The sequence below is a fragment of the Electrona antarctica genome (assembly GCF_951216825.1).
Source record: "Electrona antarctica genome assembly, chromosome: 21".
Lineage (NCBI taxonomy): Eukaryota > Metazoa > Chordata > Actinopteri > Myctophiformes > Myctophidae > Electrona > Electrona antarctica.
Window position 1 is genome coordinate 8891882 of NC_136802.1, and position 19966 is coordinate 8911847.

At 45.6% G+C, this 19966-nt stretch overlaps 1 protein-coding gene across 1 annotated transcript in view; it reads right to left on the reverse strand.

The window, feature by feature from the left end:
- Window positions 1-3442: 3442 nt before the first annotated feature.
- LOC306914196 (serine/threonine-protein phosphatase PP1-beta catalytic subunit) overlaps window positions 3443-19966 on the reverse strand; it is a 43354-nt gene continuing 26830 nt past the window's right edge. Inside the window, exons 2-8 of the mRNA XM_079491175.1 lie at window positions 18561-18692; window positions 17653-17883; window positions 14679-14783; window positions 12793-12864; window positions 8009-8160; window positions 5323-5457; window positions 3443-3904 (exon numbers count right to left, since the gene is read on the reverse strand). Coding sequence (XP_079347301.1) covers window positions 3800-3904; window positions 5323-5457; window positions 8009-8160; window positions 12793-12864; window positions 14679-14783; window positions 17653-17883; window positions 18561-18692 — 932 coding nt within the window. The 3' untranslated portion in view covers window positions 3443-3799. The remainder of the gene's footprint in view (window positions 3905-5322; window positions 5458-8008; window positions 8161-12792; window positions 12865-14678; window positions 14784-17652; window positions 17884-18560; window positions 18693-19966) is intronic.

Here is a 19966-nt window from a genome sequence, read left to right on the forward strand (position 1 = left end):
TCCATTCACATTTTTATAATTCAGCTGACTGTGGAGACACATGCTGGAACTTTTTACTTTGAAATGTTTTATAGTTTGAGTTATTTAATTTAAACGCCAAATGCATTCTCAATGGCGAAAACACAAACTTTGGCACCACGTATAAAAAAAAAATCATTGTTTTGATTAAAAAATTAATAAATAAAAACAGACATCTTGGGCTCTGCCTGTGCGTTAATACCAAAGACGTCCACAGACGTCTTGGGCACAAAATAAGAGTTACACACCCGTACAGGGCCATTTGGAATCCCCTCAAGGACACTTTGAGACCCACTGGTGTTGGCATGTTGGCAGTGTTTCCAGTGAGCCAACATGCACAATAGCAACAGCACCCTGACTGTTTGACCAGAATGGAACAGAGCCTTCATTAGTATCATCGGTAACACCTGTGAAGGAAGTAGGGAAGTTATTTCCAAAATGGTGTGTGTGTGTGTGTGCATATCGGCCATTGATGGGATGGAGCAATAAATCACGCGATTACCATGAGTTGATTCATGGCAGGAGGCACGGCAGCCTATAGGTCAAGGGAAAGGTCACAGCAACCCTACCATGATGGGACCTTTTTCATCAGTCGATGATGACAGCCTGTTCTGTTGCATAGCCTTTTTTTAAGCTAGGTCAAATGGGTCTTCAATAGCTTGAATTGTTAAGATGTACCTAGTTTTTGGACCATTGTAGTTATTGCTATTTTTAGATCGGCCTTATGTGACCCTGTTGAGCTGAAATGCTTGTTGTGTGATCCCGAACGGTCGTTGATGTGTCAAATAGAGCCAGACCTATGCCAGATTTGTGTTTCTGATGCCGATCCCGACTTTGGAGTCCTGAACTTTACTGTACCACCGAAAACAAAAGCCATGTTTTTTGTTAATGTTCAAAATGTTCAAACCAATTAGATTGTTTTACATTTAAATTTGATTATACCTTTTGTATAAGCATAAACTTTCACAATTATGTGAAAGTGACATTTAACTTTAATTATAAAGCAAAACACGCAAATACAAAATATACAAAGTGAATGCAACACCTTGAGCCTGTTGGATTGACTTTTGAAACCCTAGGATATTTGCCTATGACTTGCACAAAATAGAGACACCAGGGTTGAATAGTGGTTCAAAATCGGGACACATTGGCTGCATAATAAATTGCTGACACCGATGTCGCAACGTCAAATAATACCCATATATAGAGGGTATGCGCGTGACATCATCATCAAACCCGGAAGTTATGCAGGAATGCCTAATGAGTGGCAAAAAACTACTTTCTGGCCTTGACAGCCCATACATCCAAACAGAAAAGTCCTATCCGATTGCATTAAACAACATTAAACAATGTTAAACTCACTTTTCCTGTTGCTTTGCCACTCGATGTGCCATTCACTTTAAGCATGCGCATACTCTCTATTGGTCGGGCTCTAGTCAAAACTTGAAACATGTCTGAAAAGAGCGAGCATGGCCGCAGGGAGCTCACCTGCAAGTCACAGTGAAGGGAAAATGCCTTTGCATGTACAGTACATGATGTATGTGTACAGATCTTGATTGTGTCAATAAATGGGTTTTATACACCGTTGCCTTTGTGTGGTGTTGTTGTTGCCATGCATTTTGGAAGGCTTCAATTTTATCTAATCTGTCCCGGCGTAAATGACCGATCTCAAAAGAGCGTCCAGTTTCAGCACCAATGATGACTTAGATTTGGGCCGTTTTATTTTCTGTATGAATCACGTCCCCTGGAAGAAGCTCAGCATTGTTATGTACGTTAAACCCAAGCGGTTTATAAATCAATCAAGCCGTCTATAGCCTACAGGCAGAGAGAAGTGTATAGAGCGTTGCAGTCCCGCCCCCTTTCATGACGACGTGAGACCCAGAAGTGAATTCCCCGTTCATTTTCTCCATAGGCTTTTCAAAAAGTCTTTATTTAAAGACGTTTACGCCGCGGACAAAGACAACTCGAGTTGTGACAAATTATGACAACATTTTGGGCCGAACAAATAATGAAAGAAAAACGATAAAAAAGTGTTGTAACCTACCGTTTTCTTCTTCTTTCTAATTATTTGTTCGGCCTGAAAAATTGTGTTTGTTGTCATGATTTGTCACAACTAGAGTTGGCTTTGTGCGAGGCTTAAAAGGTATCTGGTTAGGATGATCTGAAGTTCAAAACTTCAGATCTGCCATTTTTTGGCAAATAGTTTCCCCCGTACAGGGTTAAAAGAGAAAAAGTTTGGCCAGCCTAGTGGTCCCGGCACCTTGGGCTGGTAAGCCTGACAGCGTGTCAGGCTTACCAGCTGTAGTAACTAGGAGTCTGAGGTCCCCCAGTTGAAGACCCATGCGTAACTGTAGTAACTAGGAGTCTGAGGACCCCCAGTTGAAGACCCATGCGTTACTGTAGTAACTAGGAGTCTGAGGACCCCCAGTTGAAGACCCATGCGTTACAGTAGTAACTCGGAGTCTGAGGACCCCCAGTTGAAGACCCATGCGTTACTGTAGTAACTCGCAGTCTGAGGTCCCCCAGTTGAAGACCCATGTGTTACTGTAGTAACTCGGAGTCTGAGGACCCCCAGTTGAAGACCCATGCGTTACTGTAGTAACTCGCAGTCTGAGGTCCCCCAGTTGAAGACCCATGTGTTACTGTAGTAACTCGGAGTCTGAGGACCCCCAGTTGAAGACCCATGCGTTACTGTAGTAACTCAGAGTCTGAGGACCCCCAGTTGAAGACCCATGCGTTACTGTAGTAACTCAGAGTCTGAGGACCCCCAGTTGAAGACCCATGTGTTACTGTAGTAACTCGGAGTCTGAGGACCCCCAGTTGAAGACCCATGCGTTACTGTAGTAACTCGCAGTCTGAGGACCCCCAGTTGAAGACCCATGCGTTACTGTAGTAACTCGGAGTCTGAGGACCCCCAGTTGAAGACCCATGCGTTACTGTAGTAACTCAGAGTCTGAGGTCCCCCAGTTGAAGACCCATGCGTTACTGTAGTAACTCAGAGTCTGAGGACCCCCAGTTGAAGACCCATGTGTTACTGTAGTAACTCGGAGTCTGAGGACCCCCAGTTGAAGACCCATGCGTTACTGTAGTAACTCGCAGTCTGAGGACCCCCAGTTGAAGACCCATGCGTTACTGTAGTAACTCGCAGTCTGAGGACCCCCAGTTGAAGACCCATGCGTTACTGTAGTAACTCAGAGTCTGAGGACCCCCAGTTGAAGACCCATGCGTTACTGTAGTAACTAGGAGTCTGAGGACCCCCAGTTGAAGACCCATGCGTTACTGTAGTAACTCAGAGTCTGAGGACCCCCAGTTGAAGACCCATGCGTTACTGTAGTAACTCGCAGTGTGAGGACCCCCAGTTGAAGACCCATGCGTTGAACTAAAGCAGTTCACTCCAATATGCGAGCACAGCATGACACCTCTGCATTTTGTATTTCTTTTATTAACACTACTTTTTAAAAACATTTCAAGGTTACACAGATGTAGAAGGGGGGGGGGGGGTAAAGCATTCAAGGAAGAGCGCGGCATGTGACAGAACAGTTCAGAGAGGGAGGGAGGGAGGGAGATTTTTTTTTTTTTTTTTTTTTTTTAAAGGAAAAAATAAATCAAAAGAAACGGGAGGGAAGAGTTTGTTTGAGGCGTGGGGTCCTAAAATCAAAAACTGTTGCATTTTCTTCTCTGCCAAGTTTTTCTGTGAAAAGTCAACAAAAGACAGCCACTCGTTCACAATCATCCCTCTGTCATTCTCTCTCTCTCTCGCCCTTCATTCCTCCATCCTTCTTCACCGTTTCTTCGGGGGTTGGACTGTGCGGGGAGGCGTGACGGGCCGGCCCGAATTCATTCCTCCATACTGGTACTTAGCTTTCTTCTCAGACGGCTTCAGGATCTGAGGAGGACAGCAGGACCCAAAGCACCGGCGTTAATCTTTTAAACACCATTAAAACCCATTTTGACCTGAGATCAGATTCTAAAAATGTCTTCTAAATCCTGACAGTTTTCTGAAAAAGCTATGTTTCTATGTCAGTCGTTCTTCGATTTTTCAAAAATAGCAGATCTACAAGCTCATAGCGCGACAGAGTGGCAGACCTACAAGCTCGTAGTGCGCCACAGAGTGGCGTGCTACGAGCTTGTAGGTCTGCTATTTTTTTCAATAGCTAAAGCATAACATAATGCTAACACCAAAAGGGGTTCCCGCCCAAAATGGGTTAGGCAGATGTTTTTTTTTAAGTGTCTTCTAAATCTTAAGAGTTTTCTGAAAAACTTGTGTTTCTATATCAGTGTGGTTCTCAAACTTTTTCATGTCAAGGATCCCGAAAATGATATGTATTTGGCCGAGGACCAAGACCAAGGACGTTTTGCTGCTATTCTTTTAGATTGTGTTTCAACCTGTTTTCAAAAATTTCTGTCCAAGTATTCAATCAGTGAAAGGTTATGGTCAAGAAGCAACTAAACAGGTTGCCGAACTTGCCGTTGTTCTTCTGTGGTGTCCATTTATTTCATAGATATCTTGTAAAAGTTTGAACATTTTCTCATGCTTACACATGCTACTATTAGGTTGCTGTTGTGTTATATTAGCTTGTGTGTATTTCTTTATAATAGGATCGCTGGAATGTTGTCCAAAGGGTAATTTGTTAACTTGTCCTGCATTGGATTGATATGATAGGAATGATATAGTACTTTATTGTCAGTTCACACTGAAATGTGTCTTGCGACCCAGCAGCCATGTATGCAGAACACATATACACACATTTGACATTCAGCACAAAGAACAAAACAATATTACATACATAAAGACATGAAGACAAGAGCAATGTCCATCGCTTAGATATCCCCCGACTACAACTCCTGATTAAGCATCAAAGTCGACTGGTGGCCATGCCACTATTGCAGTGTTTGGAGTTATTTCCCAAGATGTACGTCTTTTTTATTTTATTTTTTTTTGTTTGCATATTGTGTCCAATATTTGATTCATTTCTTCTATTTTTGAATATGTATATGTATATTTGTATGTGCCTTTTATTTCAATGTATCTTTGTTAATGGTACAAGATACCAGGGTTGTGGCTACAATTTTTGTATGCTATTTTTGACTCATAATGTGAAAAATTAAGAAACTCTGATAAAAATTAAAAGAAAGTCGACTGGTGGACAAAGGACCTCTTCAGTCTGACCTTATTGTATGCTGGAACACCACATCTCCTTCCTGAAGGCAGCAACCTACAGTATATTCTCCATACAACACATGGCTAGCGTTTGGGTTGTGCCAACTATAGTACAGCGTTTCCATGAGTCATGGTGTCTGTACCTGGAAGGAGCACATCAGGGTCTCGTCCACACTCATCATGCCACCGGCGTTGTCAAACTCTCCGCAGTAGTTGGGGGCCGAGAACAAGGTAACCAGCTGCCGCTTGGCAAAGAACTCATAACCATCTTCTACCACCTGGGGGCGACAAGACATCACAAGAGAATGTGAGCGGCAGGGTACTCATCTGTCATGCACCGTCAATATTTACAGTGTTGCACGTATGTAGGCTTCAAATAGACTGCTGTGTAACTATTTTGATTCCATCCACCCCCCCCACCCCAGCTCAGTGGCCTTGTTCTAGATTGTCCGCCCTGGGACTGGGAGGTTGGGGTTCGATCCTCGGCCGAGTCATACCAAAGACTGTGAAAAATGGGACCCAGTGCCTCCCTGCTTGGCACTCAGCAGCATCAAGGGTTGGATTGGGGTTAAGTCATTGCGACATACTAGACTCGAGTCATGTCCAGGGGGTGTACTTGTACATCAAGCTTCGTCACGCAATAGAAACAGGAGATAGGCTCCTGCCCTATGGGCCTCATGGCTCGGCAAGGCTTACTTACCCCCCCGTGTGTACGTATATTTTACATCTATTTAAAGCGATATGGAATAGATTCATTGCTTTCTGATGTTTTGTGGTCTACACAACAAAAGAAGTGAACTAAAAGTTAGAAGGAGGGGTAAAGTGATCTTCTTTGGTTAAAAGCTTTTTACATGACATACATTTTCAGGTGGGATGGTGCCGGTGGCCACAATCAAGAGTACCCATTTATCAGCTTCAATTTGATAGTGTTCCAGTTTAAAAACGTTCTGCTAATTTCTTTGTGTTTATCCTTGTATCCTGTGTGAGTTCTCTCTCTCCTGATTGGATAAAAGTGGTATCCCCGAGCTCTGGCTGTTTATTAAAGAGCTGGAGAGATATGGTTGGAGACCCCTGATACTGAACAAATACTATGGCAATGAGTAGTACTATCACAATATAGAGCTATTCAATCACTTACCCTACCTTAGCTGCAATCTATAACGATTTTCTTTAAATTGTTTTATTTGGAAAAAGCAACGAGCAGTTCAAATTCTTATACAGAAAGTTCCCAAGGTTTTTCTTTTCTCTTCCCTCTCGACCCCCCCCCCCCCCTCCCCCATGTCATCCTTGTCATATTTGTTAGGAACAACTTGTGAAGCTTCTCCAATGTCTCTGTACAGTTCTCACTTTCTTCAGACTAGACCTGTACGTGCCAGTTGGCCACCGGCCTAATTGGGAACGATGCAACTTGGGAACCTAATAATACCCGTTGTCATAGCACCCATTTTAACTGTCTGTCAGTGTCCCACATGCAGATATCTGTATCCATCTGTCTGCCTGTGTCTGAAGAGTGGACTGGTTAATAATCAATTGGCAAGTGTGGGGTTGCCATGGCAATGAATTGGCTAAGGCAGAGGCTGGAAATTGCACAGGCGAGAGGATTTAGGCTGATTAGGCCCACTGGCAGAGCCTGATCAGAGCCTTTTGTGGTGGTTCTGGAGAACCGTGGGTCCGACCGACTCGATACCGGGCACTGCACTCCCTGCGGGGGTGTGGAACGTGTGTCGAATTTGAAGTCGGTGGGGCAAACGGTTCTCGAGTTACGTGCATTACAACCGTACACACACGCACGCAGACAGACGTGGCGCATTTATAGTAGGATTAGTGGTGCACGATATAATAATATAATAATGCCATATCGGTATCGATCTCAAGATAATACCGATTATTTTCACAGATATAATGATGACGCACCCCTACTTCAGATGCAATACAATACGGTGTTAAGACGACACGTGACAGGGGTATGCTCACTGATACCAAACCCTTCCAAGGGAGAGAGAAAGAAAATAGAGAATATGTCAATAGAGAGTATGCGCATGCTTAAAGTGAATGGCACATCGAGTGGCAAATCGAGTGGCAAAGCAACAGGCAAAGTGAGTTTAACATTGTTTAATGTTGTTTAATGCAATCAGATATGACTTTTCTGTGTGGATGTATGGGCTGTCAAGGCCAGAAAAGTAGTTTTTTGCCACTCAGTAGGCGTTCCTGCATAACTTCCTGGTTTGATGATGATGTCACGCGCATACCCTCTATAGAATATAACTAACAGTGGTTGGAGTTGGTCTACCTGCTCGTCTAATGAGACATGTTGGATAGAACCACCGATGGTTGACAAGAGATATTTGCATGAAGGTCAAATGGCGATTTATCCCCTGCTCAAAGTAACAAGCTGTTCCTTGTAACACTGTGCACCACAGATCTTTTTTTGGGAGTGCATTAATTGACTCCAATGTTGGCAATTAACAGGGATACGGCCAGGATGGGAAGCATCCAAGTATCAAACACAAATGTCAAATGGCTTGGAATAGGCTTGTAATTAAAGATGTCATACTTATTCAACTTATTGTCTCATAAAAGGACAAGTACACCGTTAGAACCTTGTGCTTTAATTTAAGCAAAAGACAGCGATCTCTCTGTGCACAAATACGGTCAGGAACATTAATATTAGTGCCAGAGGAAGAGAGATACCGTTTGTTTTGGGAACTTGGTGAAATAGAAAATTAGGTTAGCTTTTTTGTTTTATTGCCCTAAATATCAGTGAAGAAAGGTAGTCGGCGAACATCTTTCGTCATAGTATTAGTCTAGGAAATCAACAGCGTTGTGTACCTGGTGGGCTCTACAGATGAGGTCCAGGTCGTGGCGGTTCAGGAACTTGCTGACCACGTCTGCCCCAAACGTAAAGGACACGCCGCGGTCGTTCTCTCCCCAGCCCTGCACGTCCTTGTCTGGGTCGGACCAGAGCAGGTCGCACAGCAGGCCTGGAGGAATGGAAACAACAACAACAGCAAATGGTGTAATGTTTAGTGCCTGGCAGTGGTTGAGACCTCCCAACCTATTGGACTATTTACGTACTGGCTGGTTTGGGATCAAATCCCGGCTCGCCAGTGGCTAATTCTTTAATGTCCCCTCCCCTTCTTCACGGTCTCTTTCTAAGCTTTCTAAACAGTCCATTTTATCCACTTTGGCATCCAACGATATCCAACAATGGCATCCTTATTCTGAGGTGGAAAAATAATTGGCTGAAAATAGCAGATTTGGTGCTTTGAATATATATTCTTTCAAAGTGAATGTTTTTAACTCAGGTCTAAATGGGTTAAACATAGTTACCGTTATAGTGCTCAGTGTGAACGGTTTACTAAGTATAGAGGGTTTAAGTGGGATTTTTAGACAACTCTTACTTAAAGAGAGATACAAAAGAATCCTGGATTGGGCAATGGGCCCTTTCTGACATTTGTACATAGAAAAAGAAACATTCACAAATAAGGTCTACACTACAACTAAACTGCTAGTAATGGTCCTTTGTGATGCAACGATTGACGAAAACAAACAACATTAGACCTTTTCAGCTTTTTTTATTTACTGGGGGAAAGCCTGGGTGGGAAGGAATTGCTGACACGGTTGTTCCAGAGTACAGAATAAATGTAATGGAAGGGTTCAGGGAGTCACTGCACTCAGCACTGGCAGACTGAATGCCTTCATACGCACCACACTCAGCACTGAATGCCTTTATACGCACCCCACACACACGCAGCACTTTCAGGTTCTGTGCAGTTTACAGAGAAATGCTTTTAAACCAGTGGTTTTCAACCCTTTTCAATTACCAGGGTCCATTATTTATTCTGCATTTGAGCCTCCATTTGATGACATTTAGCCTCTTAGACCCCAAACTTTGAATATTTTGTTGTCGTTGGGTAGGATTTTGTCCACAATTCCATGCTGTATTGATGTTGGTACCATTAGGAGAGATAACAGGCAAACGGTGATTAACATAACAATTCTTCTACATTCTCTAATTGATTAGGCTTCTTGTAAATTAAGTAATGCAGATGTTTAACAATAATTTAACTCATTTTACACTCTCAAGAGTAAAAGATACAGATCCATTTGGTGGCCAACTCTTCCATCATTTAGCTGGGGACCACCTGGAACCCCCTCAAGGACCACTGGTGGTCCCCGGACCACTGGTTGAAAACCACTGTTTTAAACCATCGCAATAAAACAATCAATCCTGCTCTTTGGTGTTTTTTGAGGGGTGTTAGCCCCTCCTACATCCAGCTTTTGGTTACCGTCCACAAACCTTGTCTTTAACAAACATTGAATTCCCATCAAGTGACAATGAATGGAGAACTAATACATCATAGTGTCTGAGCAAATAGGCACAGTGTCTATTTTACATCATGATGATGTCCGATGATAAGAGCGCCCCGCACTTCACACGGGTGTGTTTTTTTAATTAAGACAGTGGGCATCTAGAGAGAACGGAGAAGGATCATAGTGACACAAATTAAATACCAAAGTCTGGAATTGTTCTCGACTACATCGTTGCCGTCAGGCAGAAAACCAATTCTCCATAATTATTCTAACTAGTAACTACTTGTGTTTTTGTCCCGTAAATGAACGCCCTACTTGATGACACTACACAGCATCATACAAAAGCATCAAAGTTAACAGATCCACAAGCTCTAAACGCAGCACAAAGCGACACGTTTTGAGCTTGTAGATCTGCTACGTTTGCTATTTTAACCCATTTAGACCTGGGAACGATTCTACAAATGTTTTCTAAATCCTGACAGTTTTCTGAAAAACCCCATGTTTCTATGTCTGTCATTCTCAAACATTTTCATGTCAAGGACCCCCAAGATTATCTGTAATTGGCCGCCCACCCCCATCTGAAAATATGTTGTTCCAGACCAGGGACCTCCCCAGAAGCAAAGATTTGAGTTAAAAACGTTGTCTCTGAAAGAATATATATATTCAAAGATTTGCACTACATTTTCACGATTTTTCAAAAATAGCAGACCTACAAGCTCGTAGCTTGTAGATCTGCTATTTTTCAATAGCTAAAGTATAACATAATGCTTAAAACACCAAAAGGGGTTCCCGCCCCAAAATGGGTTAAGAATTTCACCCCTGAAAGGTAACAGTCAGGAGATAGGAGGTTTCCACTGGACAGGGACGACCATACACAGTCCATATCCAGACCCAGCAAGAGGTGCACAACGACCATAACGGGATCTGAGAGAGTTGAGGGCTTCCATGGTCTGGGATGGAGGAGGCTGATGGCCTTATATGGGCATGTGTTGCCAGGCGTTAGGAAAGGCGAGGAGGGGGCTAGCCAGCTAGGCCTGACCTCACTTGGAATGGCTCGAGTTCACGTGAGTCTTTAAATGAGTCAGACTTTATATGAGTAAAACAAAGAACCTGCACAATTCCTCTTTATAACTTCATAACTTGTAAAACAAAATGTATACTTTAACACCAGAACAACTTACTGCCTGGACGGACATGTCTGCAATGATTTGTCCATGGCTAGATTGGGGTATGACTGATCATGAACAATACTTAATGTTTTAAATTTATGTTTATCTATTCTGTCACTTACCCCATGCAGGTACAAGCAGCAAAGTGTTGGTGTGTGACATCATGTGCTGCACCAAGAGTTGTGTAATTAAAGCCCTGTCTGTCTAATGTACTGTATGTCTCTATGTACACTACAGTATGTGTGTCTGATGGCTGAATGTCAAAGGGGAGGTGACAAACCTCTAAGACATATTGAGCCTACAACACACAGTATGGCATCCCCCTAGTAACCCCCTTCACATTCAGTAGATCCCGTGATCTTGTGTGGCCAGATGTAATTTCCTGAGGTCTAGGAGGACTATAGTCAAATTATAATAAAGAAATCACCGTATTTTTTTTTACAAAAATATGTATTTAGCCCCATGTTCGAATGCCCCTGCCCCCTGTCAAAAATAGCTAAAACGAAAGAAAGCAGCAAATGAAAAATAAATAAATCACACCCTTGTGAACCGAGTGGTGCAAGGTCTTATATAGCCTGATCAGCTGTGGTCTGACGTAATGTCAGTGACCATAGCAACCATGCTCTACGTGGCCCCACGTACAGGTACACACATACATAGACACATAGATACAGACAAAGCTGGTTGTTGGAGTGGTTTGCACCACTCAAAAAATAACACTCATCTTTTACTTTCTCTAATAACAACCTAAAACATGAACTTTGGTTGAAAAAACCTAAAGTTGTCCTTTAAGCTTTAAGCAGTCACACTGGCCTGAGTCAGTACTACCCCCAACGGGCAGCCCTTCCCTTGCAATGGTGGTGTGACCACTGACCACCACCTGTGGGCAGTGGGCAGGGAAGCAGTAGTGGTGTGACCACTGACCACCTGTGGGCAGTGGGCAGGGAAGCAGTGGTGGTGTGACCACTGACCACCACCTGTGGGCAGTGGGCAGGGAAGCAGTGCGGCCACTGGCTAGTGACCCTGCCAATGAGCCACCATTGTGACCCAGCCGCCCAGCTTCCTTCCAGCCCATCCAAGCAGCCAGCCCCTGGCTGTGGGCAGCCTCTGGCTGTGGGCAGCCAGCCCCTGGCTGTGGGCAGCCCCTGGCTGTGGGCAGCCAGCCCCTGGCTGTGGGCAGCCAGCCCCTGGCTGTGGGCAGCCCCTGGCTGTGGGCAGCCAGCCCCTGGCTGTGGGCAGCCCCTGGCTGTGGGCAGCCCAAGCCCAGCTTCCTTCCAGCCCATCCAAGCAGCCAGCCCCTGGCTGTGGGCAGCCCAAGCCCAGAGCAACCTCTGACAGCCAAGTCGGCAGCTCCAGTGTCAATTCAGTTCCAATGATTTGAACAAGGCAAGCATGGGTTTTGTTTCTTTCCCAGTCAGTAAAACTAATAATAATAATAATAATCAAATGCATATTTATGCACATCAATTGCACCTTCTTAAACTAAACTGTGTTGTATATATGGAACATAACCTCATGTGATGCTGTTCACAAAATATTTACCTAATATTTATCTATCCCTTTGTTTGCTGTGCTTGATGTGTTTTTTGCTGTTTTGAATGTTACGCTATCTTTGCTGCTGCATTGTCTGAAGGAAGCCAAAAAGGAGTTTTACTCTTATATCTACCTGTACACAAGATGTCGCAGGGACTTACCCCCAATTCAACCCTTGATGTGTCAAGCAGGGAGGCACTGGGTCCCATTTTTAGAGTCTTTGGTATGACCCGGCCGGGGATCGAACCCCGACCTCCCAGTCTCAGGGCGGACACTCTAACCACAAGGCTACTGAGCTGGTCATACCAAAGACAAATGGGACCCAGTGCCTCCCTTGATGCTTGGCATCAAGGGTTAGATTGGGGGTAGGTCCCTGCGACATACTAGCGTCATGTCCAGGGGGTGTACTTGTACATCAAGCTGCCTCACGCTACAGAAACAGGAGATAGGCTCCTGCCCTATGGGCCTCATGGCTCGGCAAGGCTACTTTACTTACTTACACAAGATGTAGCAATAAAGTACAACCTTGCACTTGAATTAATCTTTTCTAAGGGCCTACTGTGGTTTTTTCGTGTCGTTTTGTGATGATGCGTCTACCTGTGTCGGGCACGTCTGTGGGTCTCATGATGCGTCGGATCTGCTCCATGGACTGCAGGTCAGGCGACAGACCTAAAAAAAAAGAAGACAAAATCGTGAGACAAATACATTGACCAACTGGTCTTGGAACGTCTCGGGATCCCCCAGGAGGAAGTCACTAATTTTGCTCTGGAGAGGGAAGTCTGGAGCACTCTGGTGGAGCTGTTGCCCCCGCGACCCGACCAAGGATAAGCGGTTGAAGATGGATGGAAAATCGTGAGGACACACAGACCCCGGAACAGCACACACACACACACACACACACACACACACACACACACACACACACACACACACACACACACACACACACACACACACACACACACACACACACACACACACACACACACACACACACACACACACACACACACACACACACACACACACACACACACACACACACACACACACACACACACACACACACACACACACACACACACACACACACACTTCTTCCAATTCAAACACCTCCCTCCTTGACCCTATAGGCCAGGCGACAGGCCTGTGTAGATAGCAAAACAAATCACATGCGGACACAGACCCCCGAACAGCACACACACACAATTCTTCCAATTCAAACACCTTCCTTGACCCTTTAACCCCATACATCAGTACTGGGGATGAACTTTCTCTGACCCACAGTGTATTTTGAGTTCTCCACAGTGGATCAGGGTTCGCTTGACAGGCCTTATCTTTTACCCATTTTGACCTGAGATCAGATTCTAAAAATGTCTATATCCTGACAGTTTTCTGAAAAAGCTATGTTTCTATGTCAGTCATTCTTCGATTTTTCAAAAATAGCAGACCTACAAGCTCGTAGCGGGGCGGAGCTTGTAGATCTGCTATTTTTCAATAGCTAAAGCATAACATAATGCTAAAACCAAAAGGGGTTCCCGCCCCAAAATGGGTTAAATACCAGGCAGAGACTGGTTTTAAACTATGCTACCATTAATGACCAGGAAACAAGAGAGCAAGGCTGACATAATGTGAAGCCCTCTCCCACTAAGCCTAATAAATATTAAAAAAATCACACCCGTGTGAACTGAGTGGTGTAAGGTCTTATATAGCCTGATCAGCTGTGGTCTGACGTAATGTCTGACGTAATGAAATCACACCCGGGTGAACTGGGTGACCGTAGCAACCATGCTCATTTTTTGAGCACAGACAGACAGACAGACAGACTAACAAAGCCAGTTGTAGGAGTGGTTTACACCACTCAAAAAAGAGGTAATATCTATTCTAAACAATAACAACCAACATGGTGTCACTGTTGGGTTGGACAAAGAACGAAAACCTTTCAGGAAATGGAAATGGATCCATTGTAGTTATTTAGTCACACAAGCTCTGGTTAATACCTTTCAGTGGTTAAATATTTATGTAACCCACATACGGAACTAACCACTTGTGTGTCTGCAAGCAATTAGGGTGATCAGACGATAATAGGATAGTTAGGATGGAAGACGTGACATCGTTCACACTTCTAAATCAGTGGTTCTCAAACGTTTTTGTGCCAAGGACTGACTGCCAAATTCATATACATTTGGCCGCAGATCCCCATCTGAAAATGTTTGGTGCCAGGGACCCCCCCAGAAGAGAACATTTGTGTGATTCGATACCCATTATTTCCATTGCAAAACGATATGATACAAAATCAAACAATAAAATATTTACATATTGATATACTTTGATTTTATTCATTAAAATCAATATTTTTGATACAGTTACTACAATATATCGTTACACCCCTAGTAAATACAGTATCATGCGTCCAAAAGATGAATGGAATTCAATTCTCGAGGCATAAAGGGACTAGGGAGTCATGACGCTCGGTGACTCACCTCCATGACAGCAGAATATCTTCTCGTCCACGATGGCGGCGATGGGCAGGCAGTTAAAGCAGTCGGTAAACGTCTTCCACAGCTTGATGTTGAATCTGCGTTTACCTGCATGCACAATTATTCATTGAAGAGTCAATTATTGTTCATATAATAATATGGCCACATGAAGCACAATATAGTGCTGTGGTGGATTCTATATGTCACATGATCTTTACACTTGCATACAACGGTTTAGGTACAGTATATTTTGTGTATATGTTATGCATTTGTATTGAAATTAAACTAGAGGTTCGGCCTCACATCTAGAGTTTGGGCTGCTATGCCATAATGTCATCAGTGCCCAACTGCCCATACTGTGCATGTGGCGGGGTTATGTCCGAGAGGTCCACAGTGGACCTCAGTCCCTCCCCGGTAATGAATAATGTGTGGCCGGCGGCCGCTGGTTGCGTACATGTAAGTAAGAAAGTAAAGTAAGCCTTGCCGAGCCATGGGGCCCATGGGGCAGGAGCCTATCTCCTGTTTCTGTAGCCATGGGGCCCATGGGGCAGGAGCCTATCTACTGTTTCTATAGCCATGGGGCCCATGGGGCAGGAGCCTATCTCCTGTTTCTGTAGCCATGGGGCCCATAGGGCAGGAGCCTATCTCCTGTTTCTGTAGCCATGGGGCCCATAGGGCAGGAGCCTATCTCCTGTTTCTGTAGCCATGGGGCCCATAGGGCAGGAGCCTATCTACTGTTTCTATAGCCATGGGGCCCATAGGGCAGGAGCCTATCTCCTGTTTCTGTAGCCATGAGGCCCATGGGGCAGGAGCCTATCTACTGTTTCTGTAGCCATGAGGCCCATGGGGCAGGAGCCTATCTACTGTTTCTGTAGCCATGGGGCCCATGGGGCAGGAGCCTATCTACTGTTTCTATAGCCATGGGGCCCATAGGGCAGGAGCCTATCTCCTGTTTCTATAGCCATGAGGCCCATAGGGCAGGAGCCTATCTCCTGTTTCTATAGCCATGAGGCCCACAGGGCAGGAGCCTATCTCCTGTTTCTATAGCCATGAGGCCCATGGGGCAGGAGCCTATCTCCTGTTTCTATAGCCATGAGGCCCATGGGGCAGGAGCCTATCTCCTGTTTCTATAGCCATGAGGCCCATGGGGCAGGAGCCTATCTCCTGTTTCTGTAGCCATGGGGCCCATAGGGCAGGAGCCTATCTCCTGTTTCTATAGCCATGAGGCCCATGGGGCAGGAGCCTATCTCCTGTTTCTATAGCCATGAGGCCCATAGGGGCAGGAGCCTATCTCCTGTTTCTATAGCCATGAGGCCCATGGGGCAGGAGCCTATCTCCTGTTTCTGTAGCCATGAGGCCCATAGGGGCAGGGGCCTATCTCCTGTTTCTGTAGCCATGAGGCCCATGGGGCAGGAGCCTATCTCCTGTTTCTGTAGCCATGAGGCCCATGGGGCAGGAGCCTATCTCCTGTTTCTATAGCCATGGGGCCCATGGGGCAGGAGCCTATCTCCTGTTTCTATAGCCATGGGGCCCATAGGGCAGGAGCCTATCTCCTGTTTCTGTAGCCATGGGGCCCATGGGGCAGGAGCCTATCTCCTGTTTCTGTAGCCATGGGGCCCATGGGGCAGGAGCCTATCTCCTGTTTCTGTAGCCATGAGGCCCATAGGGCAGGAGCCTATCTCCTGTTTCTGTAGCCATGGGGCCCATGGGGCAGGAGCCTATCTCCTGTTTCTGTAGCCATGGGGCCCATGGGGCAGGAGCCTATCTCCTGTTTCTGTAGCCATGGGGCCCATAGGGCAGGAGCCTATCTCCTGTTTCTGTAGCCATGGGGCCCATGGGGCAGGAGCCTATCTCCTGTTTCTGTAGCCATGGGGCCCATGGGGCAGGAGCCTATCTCCTGTTTCTGTAGCCATGGGGCCCATGGGGCAGGAGCCTATCTCCTGTTTCTGTAGCCATGGGGCCCATAGGGCAGGAGCCTATCTCCTGTTTCTGTAGCCATGAGGCCCATGGGGCAGGAGCCTATCTCCTGTTTCTATAGCGTGAGGCAGCTTGATGTACAAGTACACCCGCTGGACATGACACTAGTATGTCGCAGGGACTGACCCCCAATCCAACCCTTGATGCTGAGTGCCAAGCAGGGACTTAGCCCCCAATCCAACCCTTGATGCTGAGTGCCAAGCAGGGACTTAGCCCCCAATCCAACCCTTGATGCTGAGTGCCAAGCAGGGACTTAGCCCCCAATCCAACCCTTGATGCTGAGTGCCAAGCAGGGACTTACCCCCAATCCAACCCTTGATGCTGAGTGCCAAGCAGGGACTTAGCCCCCAATCCAACCCTTGATGCTGAGTGCCAAGCAGGGACTTAGCCCCCAATCCAACCCTTGATGCTGAGTGCCAAGCAGGGAGGCACTGGGTCCCATTTTTCGGAGTCTTTGGTATGACCCGGCCGGGGATCGAACCCCAACCTCCCAGTCCCAGGACAGACACTCTAACCACAGTTAGTTGCTGCGAGAGTGAGGTCTAGCCAACACCAACTAGGGATTCCTGGATCGCTGCCCTCCACAATTTCCTATCCAAAATCAGGTTCTTGAGCTCTGCAGTGTTGTTAGCCCAGCTGTCGCGCAGCAGCACGTCTACATAGGTGGTACGCTTCTTTCCCCTCCTGGCTTTGCCCTGGGTTGGCTCCCATAGGGTCAATTTACTTGCCTCGAGTTCTGGGTGCCTGACGCAGTGCCCTGCCAGCCTCATCCTTCTCTCTCTGACTTTGTCCGTGACCCGTGGTAGGTCCCCATAGAGGTCCACATTTCTGATGCAGTCCGTCCATGTGACACCTAGTGCCATTCGTAGCATTCTTGTGTAAACACAAGGCCACTGAGCTGGCATCAGTCCCCGGTAATGAATTATGTGTAGCCCACTTGTTGCGTACATGTGCTGCCAGCCAGTTCCCTACTATTAATTCCTCCCTCCCTTGGACTCACACTCGTCGTAGAAGCCGTAGATGCGGTTGATGGAGGCACACTCGTGGTTGCCCCTCAACAGGAAGAAGTTCTCGGGGTATTTGATCTTGTAGGCCAGCAGGAGGCAGATGGTCTCCAGGGACTGCTTGCCTCGGTCCACATAGTCTCCCAGGAACAGGTAGTTGGCCTCCGGAGGGAAGCCGCCGTACTCGAACAGCCGCAGCAGGTCTGTGTACTGGCCGTGGATGTCACCTGGTCATGAGGACAGAGGGAGGGAAGCGGCTTTCTTTTTTAGTTTCGTGTTGTTAAATTATTGTTAAACATCTGCATTACTTAATTTACAAGAAGTCTACACAATTAGAGAATGTAGAAGAATTGTTATTTTGATCAACGTTTTTTCTGTTGTCTCTCATTGTGGACAAAATCTTATCAAACGATAAAAAGATATTCTTACGTTTTGGCAACTTTTGGGTCTGAGAGGCTAAAATGTCATCAAATGGTGGTTCTGTGGCTCAAATGCAGAATAAATAATGGACCTTGATATGAAAAAGGTTGAAAACCATTGCTTTTCAGATCGTGACCCTCTAAAATAAATCATATTGGAAATGCCCAGTTTTATATTTATATATTTGTATGTCCGTTTTCCACACAGGCCGCCAACACAACGCAGCACTGCAACAACAGGCAAGGTGGGAATAAATGGAGAATCTACGTCATACGTGTCTGAGCAAATCCACATGTTACGTCATGATGATGTACGATGATAAGAGCGCCCCTCACTTAGTTCACACGGGTGTGATTTTTATTTCCCAAGGAGCAAAGCCATGTTTACCATGATGATAACACGCCGAGCGCAGCCTTTCTTTGGGTGGGTTTCCTCCGGTCTAAATGTTAACAGGCAAGGTGGGGAATGTATGTTATGTACCGACCACAGATTTTGAGCGGCGCCTCCAGCTCCAGGAGGATTGGCTGGCTGAGGAAGATCTCCCGGGACTTGATGCAAAGGCCGCGCACCTCGGCCTCCGTCATCTGGACTATCTTCCCCGGTCGACATCCTCGCACTGCGGGGGAGGGGGACAGGAAACCAGAGAAGAGAGGGTGGGAGAACAGGACAGGACAGGGAGAGAAGAACGGAGAACGTCACATTATAAATTGCTTGTTAAAATTCTGAAATCAATTATTATACTCTGGGCCATATTTTCGTCAGTGCTAAACCCCTTATACCTAAACTTCTTTGCCATTTTTTGGGGGAAAAAACATTAAAAACAATTCGACTAGCCGAACTACACCAACACGTTGCTTGTGAGCTTGTAGATCGCCTAGAGGGTATGCACATACTTAAAGTGAATGGCACATCGAGTGGCAAATCGGGTGGCAAAGGAACAGGCAAAGTGAGTTTAACATTGTTTAACGTTGTTTAATGCAATCAGATAGGACTTCTCTGTTTGGATGTATGGGCTGTCAAGGCCAGAAAGTAGTTTTTTGCCACTCAATAGGCGTTCCTGCATAACTTCCTGGTTTGATGATGATGTCACGCGCATACCCTCTATTAGAACTTTTCAAAAAGGTTTTTCAAAATAGTATAAAAGGCAAAGGAGTTTTAGGGATAAGGAGTTTAGCACCGATGAAAATAGGGCCCTCTGTCTCCGACACAGTCTAAGTCACACATCATTCAGCAGGCAACATGTTCTGGCTGTACACGAGCAGCAAGTGAGTCAACCACGTATACAACTTTTCCTTTCTTCAAAGCAAGCCCTCTCTATCATCATGCGATGCCTGCAGTGGAGGTTAAGTGGAGACGCAAGGTTTGCAAACAAATCCAGCCATTCAAAGACATGACATTTTAGGCCCTGACATTTGACATTTGGACCCTCTTGTAAACAAGTGTAACGCTTAATTGGGTCGTCCACTCACAGTTAACAGTCTTTGTATTGAGTTTGTGCTTGAAATGTACTGTAATTCTGCAAACTGTTAATACATTCTTCAATCAATCAATCAATCAAAAGGCACTGTGTGGCACCAAAGCAAGGAGTTTGGCTGTCTAGAAGGGGTCCGAAAAAGCCCACTATTCCAAAAAAAAAATAGGTTAGTGTGAGGTTAGGCTCAGTTAATAGGCTAGTGTGTGCTGTCTGAATAATTAAAAAGGGTATCTTTGAAAAACAAAGAAAGGGTCCCGCACACTGTCAGACACTTGGCCAAAATGTTGCTCTTTATTGGGTCGACGTTTCGGTCGCTTAGACCTTCATCAGGACAGACAATTTGTCATTTGACATCGTCTGTCCTGATGAAGGTCTAAGCGACCGAAACGTACGCACCTGTCACTAGCCTTCTGAGG